Raw genomic sequence first — 21141 nt, 5'->3', positions numbered from 1 at the left:
CAATCTAAAATGAAAAGCAACAATGACACTGAAACCGCATGCATGATAAAATACACAACTTAAAAGTTACTGGCTAAAAACAATGTATACTAAACCATCCAAGGCTGTATGTCCTATAGTTACCATCAAACACCTCAAGTATATCAAATTCCTTTTCTGTCTGGAAGAATTCAAAGTAAAGGCTGATATTATAACCCTTTTCCACTGTAATGGTCCATGCACACATCTGGAGGTTTGGATAGCTATCTGGGTAGCCAGGGCTCAGTATCACTCCGGTTGAATCCAGACGCAATTCATTTGCAGGACAAAGAACTGCAAAAGAGAGGAATTGCTATAAATCTTTAGATAGCTGGAAAACTGCATGATAGAAGTCTTATTTTTTCAACATGCATCAATACGTGTTCTACGTGTGCATCAATAATTTAATTTCTATTAACATAGAACAGATAAAAATCAGTACAGGTTTTTAAATTTTAGAATAATGCATTATAGTTTTTGCATTTGTTCTCCTCTCCCCTTTGTTAAGTGACCCAAATGTTCCTTTTCTGGTAAAAACATTTATGAATTAAATAATGAAAGATGTCATGCTTTTCCTTACAGTTGCCTCTCTGACAAAGGGGTATTGGATCCAGGGGGCTCTGTCCAACCCTTGCCTCATTATGCCTCAGTTTGGGGCCTAACAATGGTTCCTGCGTGTTAACAAACTGCCAGCAGGAAGTGCAATTTAAGCAGCAATCAATTTCCCCCCTCATTCCTAGTGGGTACTTTTCAGATCTCTGGTCCCTAGCATGGTCGGAGGGTAACCCCCCCCTTCATATCACCACCAATGGGGAACTTGAAAGCAAACACTTTACACCAGCACTGGAGTAGAGTCTATGGTCCTTGAGAGACATTTGGGACCATTTAAGCTTAATTAACTCATTTGGTTTCTTTTCATTCTTCTTGTTCCTCCACTGGCTTTCTGCAATGTGAAGGAACTGTGTTGCTCTGATTCTGTATTAGAGAAAAATTACATTGCTTCTGTTCCAGGCTATCACTTTAATCATTTGTTTCTGCTTTCTACAGGCGCCAATTAACTGAAATTTGTGTGTATGTGTTTGTTTGTGTGTGCAGGCAAATAACCATTGACCCAGGAGCAGAGTGTTTATGCTACAACATGACTTCCACTAATTTAAAATGCCATGGGAGTTTCATTGGCATTATAAGAGTTTGAGCAGCTGCAACTGCTTGATGGGTTATTTACCAAGGTAGCCAACAGAATTGCCCATAGGAAGCCAATACAGAAGGCCTTTCTGAACAGACTTTTCCTTCTGAATGGTGTTTACTGGTGGGTTAGATGGATTCTGTTCAGGGTGAAAGGGGTCCTGTGGCAGTAGGTAATCAATTTATGTCCCTTATCTGATATTTTATTTATTTATTTCAAAACATTTATAGACTGCTGAATCAGAAGATTCAGCATGTTACCAATTGTACACATGTATAATATGACTGGAATAACATATGTTGTCAGTATATTCTGTTCCGAATGCACAGAGGTTATGAATCTTTCTTGCCACTACAGTTTAGTGCAGCGGCAGGAAGCCCATTTTTCTGTATTAACACTTACCTCCCACCAGGGCGCATCCTAGACATGGTGGTTAAGATATGGACCGACCTAACAAGTCTTATAGAGCAGATAAATGTGAAAAGCCCAGCTGCTCAAATCCTATTATGCTCAGAAATAAGACTAACATCACGAGGGATAGATCTGGATGACATTTACCCCTTTACTTGCACTTCCATGGACAAGAAAGTTAACCCTCAAGGACTGAAACTTCTAGAATAGGTAGATATTTAATTTGACACATTTTACTAGAGAATCCTCTGCTATTCTATTTTATGCAACAATCTTAGTAGTTGTGACCGTGGTTTATACTGTATGTGTGATGCCTGATGATTTTTATGATTATTGCGGTTTTTCCTTTTGTTATTTTTCTGAATGATGCCATGGCCTATGGCTAGTGCAATAAAAGTCTATGATGATGAATGCACAGAGGAACAGGGTAGGTGAGTCGCAGAGAACCCAGATAAATGAGAATCGCCATAGCTAAGAAACTGAAGTAGAAATCAGAAAATTCCTGATTTGAGTTTCACCTCTGCCATGAAGTTGCTTTGTCTTTGGCAAACCAACTTCCTCTCAGTCTCAGCTCCCCCTTCACTCATTTGCAACATGGCAACAGAAATACAGGATTGCCAAAAGAGTTGCAACCAATGCCCTTTGAGCACTCTAAAGTTCATTATGTCTGTTAGAAAGAAACCTCTGAAACCTCTGAAAACATATCAGAACATGCAAACACATCTAAACAAAAGATATTCAAGCAGAAAACCTTGGCAAGTAGGTGGTGCTCCATCCATCTGTAGCCTCTCTCCCAGTCTACATGTCAGAATCTCATTACCAACTAATGTAAAGCCTGGTAGACACTGGTACCTTATTATGTCCCCTATTTGATAAAAAAAGGAGAAAGCTGTGGTTAAACAACAATTAATGGGGACTTTTGGCACTGATAGTCACACTGAGTAATGAAGTACCTTTCCCAACATATATAGTTTGCAAATGACCACTGGCGCAAATAGCTTTGATTAGACACAGGAAATGTTGTGGCAAATGAGCAGACACATTTATCATTTCTTGCCAGCTCTACTATTAGTATGACTCACACATTTGGGTGCTTGTTACTCTGTGAAGCAATGCAGCAGAATGGTGGAGTTTTAAAAGCTTTGCATTTTTTTTAGTAGTCATGACAGTAATTAAGAGGAAGCCATCAAGTACCCTTATTCCTGCTGTCCCTCCTCAGACATAATATACATTGTGGTTAGTACATGGCTTTTTGAAATTAAAACTGTAATGGAAAAGATTCAAAAACAACTTTTGAAAAAACTTGGCTATTATTTTTAACACTCTAGAGTCAGCACCCAATGGGTTTCATAACATTGTATTATTCATACTTATTTATTTATTAAACAGATTTCTAACCTGACATTGACTTCACAAGGTGGTTTACAAAACAAAACCAAAAAGGTTCAAAACGCATGAGACATCGTAAGTACAAGCCAATAAATAGAACAGATTCCAGTGACAAGTGCCAATCAATTTAAAAATGACCAGTCGATATCTCCGTGTGACACTTTAATTTACCTTCACCATCCCCAGAAAAGACACAATGCTGAATAGTCATATATGTAGGCTCAGCACTTGCAGTTGGATGGGTTTTTTTAAAAAAAATGGTTTTTACAGCAGGTGATCATCCAGCTGAACAAGCAAACAGGTCTTAAAGATAAAAGGGTCTTGTCCATTCAGCCAGGTAATTGGCTGCAGTAAAGCCTCTCCAATTGCATCTGGCTGCATGCGCCTTTCTCTCGGATCTGCACATCTTACTGTCTAGGATTGCAGCCAAACCCTGCTGGCCAGATGATTAGTGCCACAGAGTAAAGAAGGCTTTACACCATAGTCAACTGAAAAGTCTCAGTGGGACTGTACCATTTCCCAGATTGTGCTAAGAAGTGTCACTATCTTGGAAATAGGGATACATCTTGCATACATGTTGATTGGCCACAAAACCGCTGGGATTAGGCTGTTGGAGAATTGCTAAAAGTCCAGGAAAATCTGGACTTATGACAACCCGTGTCAGAAATGTAGATGTTGGTAAATTTCCTTAAAAATAGCTCACAACTTCCTTCTCTCTTTTTGAAATTTCCAACAACTATGGCCCAAAACTTCATGCTTCTTTAAATTTTGCAAAAAAAAAAAGTTCAACAACTCTCCTATGAAATATGGCAACCCTGGCAAACAAGAATTGCTTCTGCCATTTGCTGGAGTGAGTGTCCCTCTGTCACCTGGGTTCTCCACAGATGTAAGTGGGATTTCTGTTATTCCCTCTCTGTAGTCCCTGGGGCTACCTTCCGCTGTTCTGAAGGGCACCCAGTCATCTTGGGCAGTTCTGTGAAGACACAGAAGGCTGCTAGCAGAGGGGAAGCAAGCGTTAACTATTTCTGTACCTACCTAGGGGAACAGCTAGATCCAATGCCATGGAGATAATTCTTGTTTTCATATTTAGATAATACAACGGCAACAGAATCCAGAAAATGGGCTTTGTTAATGACAGTAGAAAGCCCTTTCACTGATCATGATCTCCTTATATTTTAATCATCACCTTCCACCAAACTGCTGCTAGAAATCATAAGCCTATGTAGTTGCACCTTCCAGTTGTCTGAACCTCTGATTATCTAGATATTTTACAAATTCTCAAGGGTCTTTAGTTCAGTTAAATTGTAGGCTGTTCTAGCATGCAAAGCCACATGAAATTTTTACGTCTGCCCATAGTGATACGGAGCTTAAACACCACAGTGCTTGTCTGTGCACATTCAGCAGTTTTCTTTATGGGAGGAAATATATGTTATTTATGCTTAGATTGACTTTACCTATTTCAAATTCATCATCCTCAGTCAGAATTTCAGCATTCGGTATAGCAGGTGGAGGCTGGCACACTCGAAGCTGATATGCTATGAAATGCATAAGACACAATGATTAATTTGTTGCTCTGTTTCATAGGATAACTTTTATAGCCTTCTCTTGAAAGTACAGTATCAACATCTAAAAGCAAACCACCCTGATTCAACAGGGCTTGGACTGTTAAAAAACACCTCACATTCATTCCCAATGGGGATTGTCCAATTATCACATATGTTGGGGAACCTGGTGAAGGCATTACTACAAGTTTGTGGGCAAAAAAGAAGAAGAATACTGTACCAACTCCTTTGCTCACTTTGAATAACAATCTTATAAATGACTATGGCACAACCATACAGCTTCCTCTAATGTCCAACTGATCAGAAGAAAATTTGATATAACACTACCCCTTGTTGTAACACTCAGTGCAAACATCAGCCCCTAGAAACGGTTCCTAACTTGTGGTAGCATTACTTTTGGCATGTATTCAAGCACTCTTTGAGGATATTCAAGAAACCTTATGGTGGACTTGCTTCTTTTCTGCCCTTCGGACATTTCTTTCACCCCACCAAATGTGAGAGAGTGTCTTGTTTTTCCAGCAGCATCCCTGTTGAGATAAGGCACCCCCTATCTGCACTGTCTCAAAAAATTTAAGACTTGGTGAAAAGGTCTCTGCCTTAGGTGTTCATTTTGTACTGTGGATCTCTAGTTGGTTTTTGTTTTTAAAAGCCACTTTAAGCTGTTTTTATTGTATGTTTGTAAATTGCCCAGAGTCACCTGTAAAATGAGATATAAGAATAATAATCCAACAAATGAGGACTAGGGGAATTTCTTGTCCCTTTCTCTTGAGTAATTCACTGCAGCTTGATCCCTGTGTTTGTGCCACTGTTATGTGATCTGTTGTTGCCTTTTTAGTTTAAGAGGATGAATGGGCTTTCATTATGCAAGGACAGGCCTTCCAATGAAGGACTGTGAGTCAGTGAAATGAAAACATCACTGTCTAGGATGGTCAGTAGTTCACAGATAATATGTTGGAGTAGTTTCAGAACTGATGTAATCCCATTACCCATGCCTTGTTCTTCTCTTTACAAATCCTATGGCCATCCATATTCCTATGCAATGCAGGCTACCAGTATTTCAATTTCCCTACAACCAGCAATATTACTGCTCTACAATGTGCAGTTAATCTGAAAGTGAACAGCTGAACAAAACACCAATTGGTAGACAATCAGTATAAAGATATGCAACACCAACCGTGGTAACTAAGCACAAAGAAGCCACTCGTCGTGAAGTCACTGTGGAACTTTATCAGTATCTGATTCGAAGTGCTATAGACTGATTCCAATGCAGTGTTGCCACTAAACTGTCCAATTTGAGGAGAACTTTGGTCAGGACCATCCCTAAACAAAACATAGGCAAAAAACAACACTATAAACTAAGTTTATGCCTTTGCCACACACTCTAGTAAAGAATTCAAAACATGCCGAAAAGAAGTGCAAATGAGGAAGAGTGGGGAAATAGGCAATTATGTAAGCTATAATGAGCAAAGTTTAGAGAGCCCCTGGTCCCAGTTTCAGTGGAACTTCTGCTGAATATGTTTGTGTGCATTCTGAAAAATGAACAGAAATGCACATACATTCACACCCTTTCAAGCCCCCAATTCCACCATCCCTATTTCGTTTTATGAACCTTGACACACTTGGAGGAATTGGGATATTATCAGTCTGTGTCATCCTCACCTTCAAGTCTCTAAACTGGCAGATAGGAAGGAGACCCTGTTGTTCCAAGAGTGGTGCTTATAGTATTTTTGGACTGCTCCCATCCTTTACTATGGTGTGATACAACCATGGAATATGTGCACACCACACTTTTAGTGTCCATAAGATTTCTGTCAAGTGTATTTTACAGGTATTTAATGTTCTGAAAACAATGTTTATGGAGCAATCTATATCTCCCCCTAATGTGCAGGTGAAATTCATTGTGGCTGCAGCTGTTAGCATTTGGTCACATTCATGTGATATGTGGTCATATTCAGACAATGAAACACTGACATTTGAAAGAACATAAAAATAACAGGCCATTTAAAATTATGTGGCCCCTAACATTCTTGCAGATTTTTAACCAACGCAATACAGGCCAAAATGTCTGCATCTCATTCTGCTCTTTTTCTTTATTCTGAATAGCCATGGCCATGAGCTTGTTCCTGGCAGTACCGAGCTAAGCTGAAAAGCCATGAAGGCCAAACAAAAACATCTCCTTAATCTTGGCTGCAGTTCCAGAAGCCAGATCAGTCTGTATAAACTGGTCACCTTTCTCTTTCTATTGCAACCTGATCATCCCCATTTGCTGTTTAACTACATTTAGTAAATCTAAGACAAACAGCATCGTCTAATAATAATAATAATAATAATAATAATAATAATAATAATATGTGGTAGCTCATTAATACCTACAAGCGATCCTTTGATATTGTAGTAAGGAACATAACTGTATGAACCAGGAGGTATTTACTAGTGACAGTTCTCTATGTTGAATGCCATGACAGTTATTGGTAAGTTTCCGTTTCTCCAGGTTATACGGTATTACATATACATCACCATCTTACGTATATGTATGGAAAGGGAAGTGTAATTGTGCTCAATAGCGTTTACTCCCAAGTAAGTGTTTACAACATTTTAATCACAGAGTAATTTGCCATATAATACAAAGCAAACATGTCATCCCCAAAATGTAATTCTGTGGAGCATGTTTAAGTACATCTTAAAGTACAGCTACTTCGCTGAACAAAATAAAACATTTCTTTTATTTTGCACCACTACCTTGCCTCACCAAAGCAAGGCAAATCAAGAAGATGAATCTTTTAAACATTTGTGTTCCTAAGCATGCCAGATTATAAAATAAATGAATAATGTTAACTTCTGCTTACCAGACAGTTATGAAATCATATATTGGCTCCGTTTGAAGGACTGTAAAATTTATATAAATTCCATTCCCTGGTGGTACTCTTACAAGCCAAAAACAGTCTTGGAAGTTTGGGTATTCATCAGGATAGCTGGGAGAGTATATTGTGCCATTCATTGCTGTAATATTTCCTCCACAAAGAGCTGTGAAAACAAACAAAACAAAACAGATCACCAATAAAAAGTGATTATGTGCACAAATTCCATTGTCTCTCAATTCTCCAGCAGCCTTAACTACCATGTGATATTGCAGCCCACTAACCATCCCCCTCTCTCAAGAAGACCATTTCTGATTCAGCTCAAATTTGTCGACAGACTTAATTGGAATACAGTTAATAAAAAGAAAGTTTGCATGAACTAGTACTTTTCTACTGAAAACATACCTTCACACCTTGGCAGAGGATGGTTCCAATTACGACTTATCCCATGAAGGCATGTAAGTGCTGAATTGCCAATTAGAGTGTACCCGGGAAAACACTCAAATGAAACAGTCTGCCCAACAGTGAAGTCAGTTCCGATGACAAAACCATTGCGAAAGGGTCGTGGATCAGGACAGCTTTGCAACTGATATGCTGAAATGAAATAGTAAGGATATTTTCTATGCACCAGAACAGAAGGTCTTTGTACATATATTTTTCTTTTTAAAAAATGTTTAAAATAAAAGACCTTATAAAAACAATATGTTATGATGATGGGTATACTCTGATGAGTCACAACAATGAACCCAGTTTCCCTAACATTTTTCCACACACACTTGAAATATGCATACTATCACTAGTTCTTGTTGTTTTATTTACTAAAATAAAAAGCCACAGAAATGAAAGGATTATATACCCCACTTCCCAGGAAAGTGTTGGAAGACCCTGTTCTGCTCAAAGGGAACTAAAAGCAATAATGTGGTTCTGCCAGCACAACAGTTCCCTTTGTGTACAATTGAACTTTCCCTTTCTCTCCTGTTCCCTCCAGTACTCAAAATCAGCTCCAGAAGGTTGGGAGGTTCTCTGGAGCAGAAGGGCAGAAGAGGATTCGAGACAAAATGGAGTTGTCATTTTGTGAGTAGATTTCTGCTTTCGCATCACTGGACGCAACCCAATATGTCTAATCTGCTACCATGTGCAAAAATATCTAAAGAGTACAGATGGCGGGCTTGAATACACAGTATTATGCTTTCAGATTTATTAAATTTATTATTTATATACAGCTTATCCATTCATGTTTTTAGGGTTGCCATATTTTGAAGAGCAAAAAAGAGGACACATTTGCTGATTTCAACTTTTAACTATGGATCTCTATGGAGATTCTCATCATGAAAAAGAGGATGTGTCCTGGAAAAAGAGGGCATATGGCAACCCTATATGTCAGCAATGTCCAACCGGTCGACCACGAATGAGAGGTAGATCGTCATGGTGTTCCAGGTCGATCGCAGGAGTTAAAAAACTGATCGCCCTGTTTCTCATTAGTGACTCCAGCGCTATTTCCCATTTCCGCTGCTGGTACTGCTTTGAAAGGTTGTATTTGCTGCGTTGGCGGCTGAGTGTGTGAGGGAGAGAGGCCAGTTGAGTGTTGAGCTATCAATTTTATGCAATAGTTCCCCCCAAAAGCTCAAAAACTCTGCTCATTCCCCCCTTAAAAAAAGCTCCAGAATTTTGGCAATGACAATGGGTAGATCACTGCCAGTTTTATTATACTGAGAGTAGATCGCAGTCACTAGAGAATTGGAAGTGCCTGCTATAATGCACTTGCTATATTGGAAGTGCTACATAAAAACAAACCACAGAAAATGAAACCAAACAATAAAATTATCCTAAAACCAAGCACTGCTGGAACTATAACGTCTTACCATTTTGTCCACACTTTGCTTGTCCTGTGGTTTCCCATTTGCCCTGTGGCCACTTTCCCTAGGAAAATATGCTCTTTACTGCTGAATCGGAGCAAAATCTGATTGACGTTTGTTCTGATTCAGAGATAAAGAGCGGGTTTTCCATGGGGAAAGTGGCAGGACAAGCGGAATTTTGGACAAACCCTTAGTCATACACCTGAAGTACATCAAGATGCCTGTCTACTCTCAGTTCCACAGGCTTGGCTCCACTATCCTGAGTGTATGGCATCTTTTCCCCAACTGCCCTTGCACCGAGGATGTGACTCTCATTAAGCCACAAAGGCTCATGGTGCTCCTACTTCCTTAGGAAGCTGGTGGATGTTACAAATACTTCCAGTCATGCTAAAGCAATAACCTACAGGTGGAGTTTGGTTTTCTTCACTGGTCTCTCCTTCCTCCCACAAACCTTGGTCATTGCCTCGTGCCTTTCACACTGACCCCTTTGCCTTCTGTTTAGCTTTTTCTCATCCTCTGGATAAAAACACATATTTTACAAGTTTCTAAAATAAGCATTTGAAATCACTCACCTTGATATACAATATGAAACCCTTGTTTGTTCTGAGAATAGTCACTGTGAAAATATAAGCTAGTTTCATGGGTTGTACTGAAGAGAGAAGCTGGTATTTGAGGGCCACTGAGTCTCCCAATGACAGTACTAATATCTGTTGATCCACTTCTTACTTCCAAATAATCATGGATCGTCTCCGTTGAAAAATTGGCAAATTGCAGATGAACACCTGAAAAGCAATTTTTGATAAACAAGTATGATGGAATATACCAACATTTGGGGTAGTAATAATGCATAGAAATATATGTGGTGATATCCAACAACAGTCATGCTCGGAGTAGACCTACTGAAATAAATGTATTTAAATGAAAGTCTATTGATTTTAATGGGCTTTCTCTGAAGAAGAAGAAGAAGAAGAGGAGGAGGAGGAGGAGGAGGAGGAGTAGGAGGAGGAGTTTGGATTTGATATCCCGCCTTTCACTCCCCTTCAGGAGTCTCAAAGCGGCTAACATTCTCCTTTCCCTTCCTCCCCCACAACAAACACTCTGTGAGGTGAGTGGGGCTGAGAGACTTCAAAGAAGTGTGACTGGCCCAAGGTCACCCAGCAGCTGCATGTGGAGGAGCGGAGACGCGAACCCAGTTCCCCAGATTACGAGGCTACCGCTCTTAACCACTACACCACATTGGCTCTCTGAGTATAACTTAGCTATCACCTATAAATTCTGTAAAAACAACAACAGCAATCATGAGGATGTCATATTACTGGAATGACATTCGATCTGATTCTGATGTTTTCATTAGGTGACCACATTTTACTTAAGTCACTCAGGGACCAATCCTATAGCATACCTTCCCCCATCCCAGGGACCCAGTCGGCTGGGCTGAGCATGATGGATCTTAAGCTGGAGTAAGCCCAGAAAAAAAATGGGATTTCAGAGGGTGTGGCAGGGGAGCGACTTAGGTTGGATCCTGTCTCAGTACCTGGCAACCCAGCAAAAGTTCAGATAGCAAAAAGGGTGCTGTAACTCAAAAACTATTTTAACAGCTTAACTTTATGCCATCTTCTTTTGTATAGCATTGCTCCCTCAATCTCTAAACACATTAATCATCACATAAGTTATATAAATAGAATTTAAAACATTCATTCTGACTCATCCGGGTACTGAAAACAACTTCTAGATCAAGTTTTATCATTACCCTTTCCCCCTTTCTTTTTAAAATTGATATGCAGATTTCAGTTAAATTGGAAAGTAACATTCCCTTTGCTTCTTGCTGTGCAATTTTGCCTCCATACAATACCCTATTGCATTTCCAAGAAAAGGTTTTATTTTAGCTATAAACGTGTATATAATTCATCCCTTTTGCTCTGAGTCTCTGGGGTAGAATCAGTTGAACGAATGTATGAAATAAAGATAATTATTTTGGGACCTTTTGAGGGACTATTCCATGTGGCAAGAAAATAGATTTACAAAATAATGCTTATTTTTACATCAGTTAATAATTTTGATACCTCATAAGACAAATTTACTGCAAATTACAGTAAGAACCAAACAGTTTCCATTCACTGGATACAGACCTCAGAAAGCTGTGAACTGATATCTCATTGAAAATGATTAAATGAATGCATTCCACTAGCATTAAAGTACATTATGTATCTTCAGCTGAGGTGGAGATTCACTGCATCCTAACCTACTCATCCTGGCTGATCTTGCATAGGATTGCGCCTCAGTTAGGACCATTGATTTCAATGGGTCTACTCTAAGTAAAACTTAGGTGACTACCACCCAGTGTAAACAATAGTGAGCAAGTTGGACTAGTGATCTGACTCAATAATAATAATAATAATAATAATAATAATAATAATAATAATAATAAATTATTTATATCCCGCCCTCCCCAGCCGAAGCCGGGCTCAGGGCGGCTAACAACAATCAATATAAACACAGCTTCCTCTGTTCTTAAAACAACAAACCCCAAAAGCTTATATGTTAATAAAGCAGAGGTACTATCCCAAAGTAAGGTATATATTTATATATAGTGGTACATCGGGTTACATACACTCCAGGTTACATACGTTTCAGGTTACAGACTCCGCTAACACTGAAATATTGCTTCAGGTTAAGAACTTTGCTTCAGGATGAGAACAGAAATCCTGCTCCAGAGGCGCGGCAGCAGCAGGAGGCCCCATTAGCTAAAGTGGTGCTTCAGGTTAAGAACAGTTTCAGGTTAAGTACGGACCTCCGGAACGAATTAAATACTTAACCCGAGGTACCACTGTATAAAAGCACTTACAAGAACCAGTGTACAGCAATAATAACAAAAAGCCATGCTGGATTAATACATACCAAAACCAATGGGAAGTTTTATAGTCCATGTACAGTCCAGACTGCTAGGATAGTTCCCAGGAAATCCTGGGCTAAGGATGACTCCGCTGAAGTCTGACATAGAACCACCACACTGTGCTACAAAAGGAGAGAGAAGTATAAAGACATAACGCAAAACAAGATTAAAATAACATTTAAAAGTTAAGCTTGCCTTCTTGGTTTGCTAAATATGTTACTTTAAAAAAAATCAAAATTTCAATATTATTTTATGTGACGATGAACATGGCCTCTAACAGAACTCAGGGGGTTGCCAAAGGGGCACCCCAAGCCTAACGACAAGCACAGAGGTGTCGGCATGCTGCCAGGTACCCCAAGATTAACAGGTGTGTGTGTGTGTGTGTGTGTGAGAGAGAGAGAGAGAGAGAGAGAGAGAAATTTAAAGAGGAGAAACCTATCCCCACCCCCAGCAAATAAAAACAAAATCCAGTGGGAGAATAGAGGATGTTCAGTGGCCATAGAGTGCTAGGCATCTGTTGGGAGGGGAGAGAAATGAAAAATGAGGGGAGGTGGGATTGCTTGATTGATTTCATTTCTATCCCTCCCTTCCTCCTTTCCAAAGGAGCCTTGGGTGTCTAAAAACAATGTAATAAAAAATGATACAATTAAAATACTGTTGCAGGTTCCACTTGTGCTTTATCTTAAATGTTTCATTGTCTGCTGTTCTTTCACCTTTGGAATTAAAGTGTTGCACAAAAGACATACCTAAGCAAATTGGAATGGGATAATTCCATCTTCTTACTGGTCCAGGCATGCAGGTGATATGTGAATGCCCCTGTAATGGCAAGATAAACGTTTTCAAATTTAGCAGTCTACCAATGCAGTTCTGTACTGACATGACTGAGCATTACAATGTTGTTTCCCAGCTCACTTCCTACAAAAGGAAGTATTAGGGAAAAAGCATGTCAGATCCTGGACATTGGAACTGACTAATCAGGTTTATGGGCTTGGACATCTGAATAATAAACCACAACTACCTCATCTTTATCAAGCTCCACTGGAAATGGCAATTATATGGTTCAAATCACAAAGCTGAAGCTCATTGCTATACATTTTATATTGCAGTCGCATTATGTGAATGCTTACTTACAAACAAATCAAATCATACATATGCACACTAAATAAAATCTACCTGGAGAGAATAGCCTTGATCACACTGGAAAGAAACCACATCGCCAACCATGTATCTGTCTCCAACTTTAATTCCACTGTTGGGGGTCTGAGGTTCAGGGCAAGAGTCCAAACCTATAGCTGTGAAAAGTTAAAAAACTTAACAATGACAAAATAAATTTCCTCCATTATAGAAACAGATCCCCAGACATATACAGCACACAGTTGCTCAATTTGTCAAGCAAGTACACACTGAGATTTATGACAGAAGAATTGCAGCTATTAAGTGGTGCTTTTCAGAACCTCAAAGAATGCTTTCCGCATCATCCTGCATGGCAGGGGGCTCCTGAATATTTCAGAGGGTTCTGGGAAGTGTTTTAGGATAGCCTTGCCGGATCAAAATAGCACCAGGTACAAAAGGACGGTAAAGGAGCCAATTGCCAACTATACTTCAGGAACCAGACTGCATATGCATATAAGTCTCCAGCATTCACAGTCTGGTACAGTGCTTCCATCTTCTCCCTCTTCATCCAAGTGAACAGCATCTCAAACACAGACACCAGAAGCTATAGTAGGATTATTTGGCCAGTTCTTGGAGCTACTCAGCTAGAGCCTCAGAGCGATTCACAGTTGTAACTGGGAGGAGTGGGAGTGGAGCAGCTCATCTCCTAGGAAGCTAAACAGCGTAGCCTCGCAGCAACAGGAAAGAGTCAGATTGAAATAAATTGAAATTGAAATTGAAATACTTTATTGTCACTTGTACAACTTGTATACAGTGAGATTACACGAGCACCCCCCACTCAGCTCTCTTAGTCTTAATTCCCCTCGTTTACTGACGCACACCCACCAAACCCAAAAGTCAGTTGCCCTGTTGTTATCTTTTCGTTCAGCAGCCTAACAGCCCACGGATAGAAGCTGTTCTTTGCCCTGTTGGTGCAACTAATCATGCTTCTATATCTTCTGCCTGAGGGCAGGAGATCAAGAAAGTGCCGCCAGATGCGAATATAGACTAAGGACATAAGAAGATCCTGGTTGGATCAGTCCAAAGGCCCATCTAGTCCAGTGTCTTGTTCTCACCAGACGCCTATGGGAACCCTGCAAACATGAGAGAAGTGCAAAACCACTTTCCCCATTTGTGTTTCCAGCAACTGGTAAAGGAAAGGAGACCAGGAAGAAGAGAGAAACAGGAGTGATTGAAAGGTTTAGTGGCAAGCAAGGGGACAAAGCATAGGTGGAGCAAACCTAATAATAAAAAAGGAGTATACAGTAGACTGTCGGGGGCTTGGATTCGGATACAGGGCGGTATAGAAATTAATTAAATAAATAATAATAATAATAATAATAATACTCTAACTCAGGCAGAGGGCCTTCTCGGTAGTGGTGCCTGCCCTGTGGAATGCTCTCCCATCAGATATCAAAGAAATAAATAACTACCTGATGTTTAGAAGACATCTGAAGGCAGCCCTGTTTAGTGTAATTTTTAATGATTGATGTTTTAATGTACTTTTAATCTTTTGCTGGAAGTTGCCCAGAGTGGCTGGGGAAACCCAGCCAGATGGACAGGGTAAAAATAACAACAACAACAACAACAACAACAACTATTATTATTATTATTATTATTATTATTATTATTATTATTAGGCAACAAAGCCAGATGAAATGAGAACATAGTCCAGAAAATTAAATACTTCTTTACAGTTACAAATTGCAGGGGATTGATGATGTGTGGTATGTATGTCTTTTAGGAAAGCATATCCACCTTTATTCATCCTCTCATTGAGCAGCATTTGTTATTTTTCTTTAGGAACCTCTGATTTCTAATAATTGTCTAGGTATCAATGGCAAGCGAACCAATTTGGGGAGGGTGATTTGAAAGAACTGAAAGGGCATTCTGCAGCATAGCCACAGCAATCCCTGTGAGCAGAAAGGAGAGTATGAGTTCCTTTCAGGAGACAAGATTCCAAAAGTGCTTCAGCCACAAGTTTAATAATCATAAGGATCTCAAGTGTTTAAAAATTAAGCATGGTGTTTAAATATTCAACGTGAAGGACTTGCTTCTGGTTGTTAGGCCAGCATTAAAATGGGCTTAAAACTGAATAGGCATCACTTACAAAAGGGTTCCCATGTTGCCCATGTCTGAAAAGCTTGCTTGTAAAGTAACATTCAGCCAAGTCAGATATGCCAATTAAAAATAAAATAAAAAGCCTTTTCAAATTACAGCTCACATAGTGAAAATTACTTGTAACTATTTGAACTTCTGCGGCTCTGGACTAGGGAAATTGCTTGGGGGTTCTTTGAAACTATTTATCTTAATGCTGTTTTGGAGACTTAGCACAGCTGTTAATGGAACCTAAACAACTGAAAGTAACAATCTACTGTGTTCATTTAATAAAAACCTTGTTTAGATGTATATTCAGCTTAATCAGAGGACCATTTGTGGCCTTGCGCGGAATAACAGTATGATAAATTCTGATGAAACCATGCTATTTATTGTGCAGCACTAATTACTTAATCATTTAAACTTGCTGCTTGTTGGAATCACATAGGAATTTATTCCATGGTTCAACAAAGTTACAATCCATAACCCATCTGCAGCCTCTATAAGGTTAATCACTATGCGCAGGCACATGGGATGTGCATGTTTAAATCATTATTTGGCAAACGGCCTAGCACATTTCACTAAATCTTAGCCGAACCGATCTCGCAGCACAAGTGTGAAGATATAATTAAATAAATGTATAACTGCAAATCCTTGGAGTGTGATGGCCTGGGAATCGGATTCAGAGGCTGAACCTGAGGAATCCCAGCCTGCACAGGAGTCCCCGCCTCCAGGACCAGCTGAGCCGGGGCTAGGGCTTGAGCCCAAAGGGTCCTCACCTGTGCTGGATCCTTAGGTGCAGGCACCAGCTGAGTCTGCTCTGGCCCTTGAGGTGGTGGAGGACCCATTGCCTGCAGGTGCTCCACTCTCAGCCCCGTCAAGGGAGGAGGAGGTTGCCTCTGGGTCCGGTAACCCTCCAGCCTCTCCTGAGTTGCAGAGGCTCAGGGCAGAGAGGCGGAGGGAACTAAGTTCTTGCAGAAGGAGTGCTTGCCTCCAGGCCAGGAGAGGTGAGTCACCTGTGGACCGGGGCCGCCCTATGCCTCGGGGCAGATAAAAGCCAGTCAGCCCCAGTCCCAGGTTGTGGAAGCAATGTTGTTGCTAGCCTGTTCCTGCCTGCACCCTGTCCTGCTCTTCTGCCAGAGTTCCTGACCTCACCCGACTCCTTGCCTTGGACCCCACTTCAGCCTTGATGGATAGCCTCCATACCACACCCTCGACCTCGGACTGGACCATGCTGCATGGTAACCCCCTGGGACCAGCACAGGAGTAGGCAGAAAAGAAATGTAACATGCATGCCCATCCCCGACTGCAGTCACAAGGGAGACCTACAAGGGCTTGGCTCTACATGGCAATTTTGAATCCTCTCTCTTTCCAAAACTATTGGAAACAAGCACCACCATCTCACTGTTGGGATTCACAGAATGCTGTGTAAAATAAGCCTGCAGGCTTGAGTTTGCTAGTTGATGCAACAGGCTGATGCAATACTTTCTATGGAGGTGCTGGGTCAGAATGAAACCTGTCCAGAAGGGAAACCTGTCCAGCAGTAAGGTGGTGGTGGTGTAGAGGAGTGTGGTCAGAGAGAAAGGGTCTTCCTATTTGCCTTAAGGTGCAGCCAGGTGCTCTGTCTGACTGTATGAACTGCTTCTGTAGATATTTGTATATATACAGTGGTACCTCAGGTTAAATACGCTTCAGGTTACAGACTCCGCTAACCCAGAAATAGTGCTTCAGGTTAAGAACTTTGCTTCAGGATGAGAACAGAAATCGCGTGGCAGCAGTGGGAGGCCCCATTAGCTAAAGTGGTACCTCAGTTTAAGAACAGCTTCAGGTTAAGAACGGACCTCCAGAACGAATTAAGTTCTTAACCCGAGGTACCACTGTATAGCTCACAATAAATAATACTGCACTGAAGAACCTGGAGCTCTGAGCATTTCTGCTAAAGCGCCGCGAAGAATTCGTGACACTCACCCACCCTCATCCTCCTCTGGTGAAGTATGGATCTCTCATAAAGTGAGTGGCAAAGTTTGGGCTCTCAAATTTCAGTGGCAACTTGTGCAACACTAAAATTTGGTGCCCCCCAATCTCTCTAGCTCCATTCTACAGCATGGTTGTGCCACCCCAAGCTGGTCATGCTACCCTAAAGCCACCTCTGATAAGGACATCCTGTAACTCTACTCATCTCTGAATATCGAATAAAAGTCTCTTATTCTAGCTAGGGTCATGGTGATGTTCAGTGTGTACACTACCCCGCCTAACAATACTATGAAATGCAGCATGTACAAAACTGTTACATGTCAGCTTCCATTTAAAAAATGATTTCCCACCATGGCACAGAAACAGGATTATACAAACCTGTTTTCATTGGTTTCTCCAGCCATTCCTTTGAAGCCCAACTTTGAAAAGTGACTGTCTCAACTGAGGAGGAAGGATGGCTATGACTCTGCACCCAGGATAAAGGAAAAACTCAAGCACCTCAGATCATAGCTGTCAACTTTTCCCTTTTCTTGCGAGAAATCCTATCAGAATAAGGGAATTTTCCTTTAAAAAAGGGAAACGTTGACAGCTATGCCTCAGATTTTAGCAGGTATTCTCTGCTTCCCTTTCAAATAACTTTGGCCTCAAAATATTACACAGCAATATTTTAATGCATTTCAAAAAAATATCTATATATCAATTTAAAGATCTACATATCAGTTTTCCCATACTCAATGCAGTCTGCATCCAAATGTAATTAAACACAATTCCACCTTTTAAAAACAATAATTAAGCATGGAATAAAAACAAAAAAACCCTAAGGCAGCCACTGAAGAAAGTCTGAGCAGCCTACAAATTCCTTCAACAGTTGAAAGCCTTCAAAAACACACAGATCTCACAACATCCCTAGAAGATCACAAGAGGATAAACAGTCTTTAACTGTTATTAGGGGGTTGATTTCAAAGCCTTGGAGGAATTACGTAAAAGCTTTGCTCTTTCCACTGCAAAGCAAGGCCTGATCAACTACAAGTGTGGCAAGGACTCATACAATCTCTAAGGTACATTGCTCCCAGGTCATGAAGGTTTTAAAACCCAGGTGGGCAAGCTGTGGTCCAGGGTATTCATGGTTAGTTTACATAGAACACTTTGCCTCTGCTCTGGCTACCTCATATGTACCCCATAGATTAGGTCTGGGAATATGAGGCCCGAGAGAGAGGGAGAGAACAAGAAGTTTCTTCTCCCTGGTTTAAGGATAAGCAACAGCACTCCAATTTGCTCCAATGGGAGCTTTTAGTAAAGGTAAAGGGACCCCTGACCATTAGGTCCAGTCGTGGCCGACTCTGGGGTTGCGGTGCTCATCTCACATTATTGGCCGAGGGAGCCAGCGTACAGCTTCCGGGTCATGTGACCAGCATGACTAAGCCGCTTCTGGCGAACCAGAGCAGCACATGGAAACACCGTTTACCTTCCCGCTGGAGCGGTACCTATTTATCTACTTGCACTTCGAAGTGTTTTCGAACTGCTAGGTTGGCAGAAGCAGGGACTGAGCATTGGGAGCTCGCCCTGTCACGGGGATTCGAACCGCCGACCTTCTGATCAGCAAGTCCTAGGCTCTGTGGTTTAACCCACAGCGCCAAGCAAATTGCAGGTGTGGATTGGAGGTGAACTTGCAGGCCATGTGTGTGTGAAGTCTAAAGGAAGGCCCTCAAACTTCTATTGCTCCATACCAGGGTACTGATCTTGATTGGGCCCCACAGCTGCTATTTCTGAAAAATAAAAATAAAATCTGTGTACTCAAGCAACATGTTCCATGCCACATATACCAAAGTATATGTACATTTTACCAGCTTCTGCACAAAAGGATATCTTGGGGGACTTTGTCAAAAGCCTTACTGAAATCAAGATAAACTATGCCTACAGCATTCCCCTGATTCACTGAGCATCTAACTTTATATATATATATATGAGATTCATCTGGCATGAGTTGTTTTTGAGAAACCCACACTGGGGTCTTATTTTCCACAGCATCATTTTCTAAGTGCTCATAGACTGACTGTTTAATTTTCAATACTTGGACCTTTCCTGGTATCAACATCAAGTTCACCAGTCTGTAGTTACCTGGGTCTCTCTCCCCCTCCCCTTTTTTTGAAGAGGGGGGGACAACATTTTCCTATCTCCAGTCTGCAGGAACCTCACTATTTCTCCAAGAATTCTCAATGTCTATAGACAAAGATTACATAGTGCTGAGTTATGGCTGCTTTTTTCACCTGCTCTCCTTTTCTGAAGTTAATTGTTCACAAATACCCTTTTAATTATTAATACAGTCTTTTAAAATGAGTAATCCCAAATGGAACTGGAGGAAAGCATAGTTAGGCTACATATTTCTTTAAGCAATTGCTTACTCTTCCATTTTTTGAGTCAGTATCTCTATTTATATGGATTTTTTTGTCAGTTACTGATTGTTAAAGTGACAGATATTATCTAGTTTGTAGCGCACACACAGAATTCATATACATTTTTGTCTGAATAGATAATCAGAAGAGCACATAGTAGATACAGGGATATTAATATAATTGAGCACCCAATAAATCTCAGAATACTATCCTGCTATTCCAATTCTCCACCTGTAACCAATTAATTAAAAAGACAAAAAGCTATGGGAAGCTGACGAAGAAATAAATGTGCCAACCCCCCACCCCCACCCCACATGTTTCAGAGAAAAATCTACAGATCAGGTCATCTTGGACAGCAACATTCATGACATACCATAATGTTAGAGAGTTCCTTAAAATCTTTCTCTAATTCGCTTGTATAAAATTGACTCCATGTATTATAAAAAGACTCTTGCAATACCATAACGTGGGAGACTGTGGTTGTCATGATCAGGCTTAGTGCATGATTACATATATGTATATATGTTTACATACTTCCCCCCAAAAAACCCAAGTGGTTTATCATTCTTCATTGTCTAAAGGCTTTTTATTGTCATTTAAAGGTAAAGGTAAAGGGGCCCCTGAACATTAGGTCCAGTCGCGGACGACTCTGGGGTTGCGGCGCTCATCTCGCTTTGCTGGCCGAGGGAGCTGGTGTACAGCTTCTGGGTCATGTGGCCAGCATGACTAAGCCGCTTCTGGCAAAACCAGAGCAGCACACGGAAACGCCGTTTACCTTTCCGCCAGAGCGGTACCTATTTATCTACTTGCACTTTGACGTGCTTTCGAACTGTAGGTTGGCAGGAGCAGGGACCGAGCAATGGGAGCTCACCCCGTTGCAGGGATTTGAACCGCCAACCTTCTGATCGGCAAGCCTTAGGCTCTGTGGTTTAAACCCACAGCGCCACCCACGTCCCTTTTATTGTCATTTACCATGAAAATAATCACCTTGCCATGGAAGACCTTGTTTTATAGAAATTCATTCTATAAATTGTCTTGGCCAGGATCTATCGTCTTTTATTTGAGCATGTATCTGCAGTTCAGCTTCTGGTATTTTGGTTTAAGTACTGGAGGTTCCCATAAAGATGCAGTTTGACGCTTCTGCCTTGGACTGTCTCTGAAATCACCTAACACATACTCACAGATCACTAGCTAAATGTCTCTCGATATTCTCCATCCCCAGTCACTGGAAAGGAGATATATGGCCCTTAGAATGTTGAGAGACTGAAACTTCTATCAGTCTTTAGCATTTACCATGCTGGCTAGGGCTGATGGGAGTCTGGACTCCAACAGCAACTTGAAGGGCAGGTTTC

The 21141-nt window shown here is 40.8% G+C and overlaps 1 protein-coding gene across 3 annotated transcripts in view; it reads right to left on the bottom strand.

Moving 5' to 3' along the window:
* Nucleotides 1-21141, bottom strand: part of CSMD3 (CUB and Sushi multiple domains 3) — a 601007-nt gene that overhangs the window by 83654 nt on the left and 496212 nt on the right. For all 3 annotated transcript variants that reach the window (XM_028736265.2, XM_028736266.2, XM_028736267.2), the window contains 10 exons: nucleotides 13347-13465; nucleotides 12920-12989; nucleotides 12179-12295; nucleotides 9853-10062; nucleotides 7830-8018; nucleotides 7413-7590; nucleotides 5741-5886; nucleotides 4459-4539; nucleotides 2367-2480; nucleotides 124-312 (listed from right to left, as the gene is read on the bottom strand). In XM_028736265.2, the coding sequence (XP_028592098.2) occupies nucleotides 124-312; nucleotides 2367-2480; nucleotides 4459-4539; nucleotides 5741-5886; nucleotides 7413-7590; nucleotides 7830-8018; nucleotides 9853-10062; nucleotides 12179-12295; nucleotides 12920-12989; nucleotides 13347-13465 (1413 nt within the window). The remainder of the gene's footprint in view (nucleotides 1-123; nucleotides 313-2366; nucleotides 2481-4458; nucleotides 4540-5740; nucleotides 5887-7412; nucleotides 7591-7829; nucleotides 8019-9852; nucleotides 10063-12178; nucleotides 12296-12919; nucleotides 12990-13346; nucleotides 13466-21141) is intronic.

This window comes from Podarcis muralis, chromosome 8 (assembly GCF_964188315.1).
Source record: "Podarcis muralis chromosome 8, rPodMur119.hap1.1, whole genome shotgun sequence".
Lineage (NCBI taxonomy): Eukaryota > Metazoa > Chordata > Lepidosauria > Squamata > Lacertidae > Podarcis > Podarcis muralis.
The sequence above is the reverse complement of the archived record's forward strand: the minus strand, read 5'-3'. Positions and strand labels throughout refer to the sequence as shown.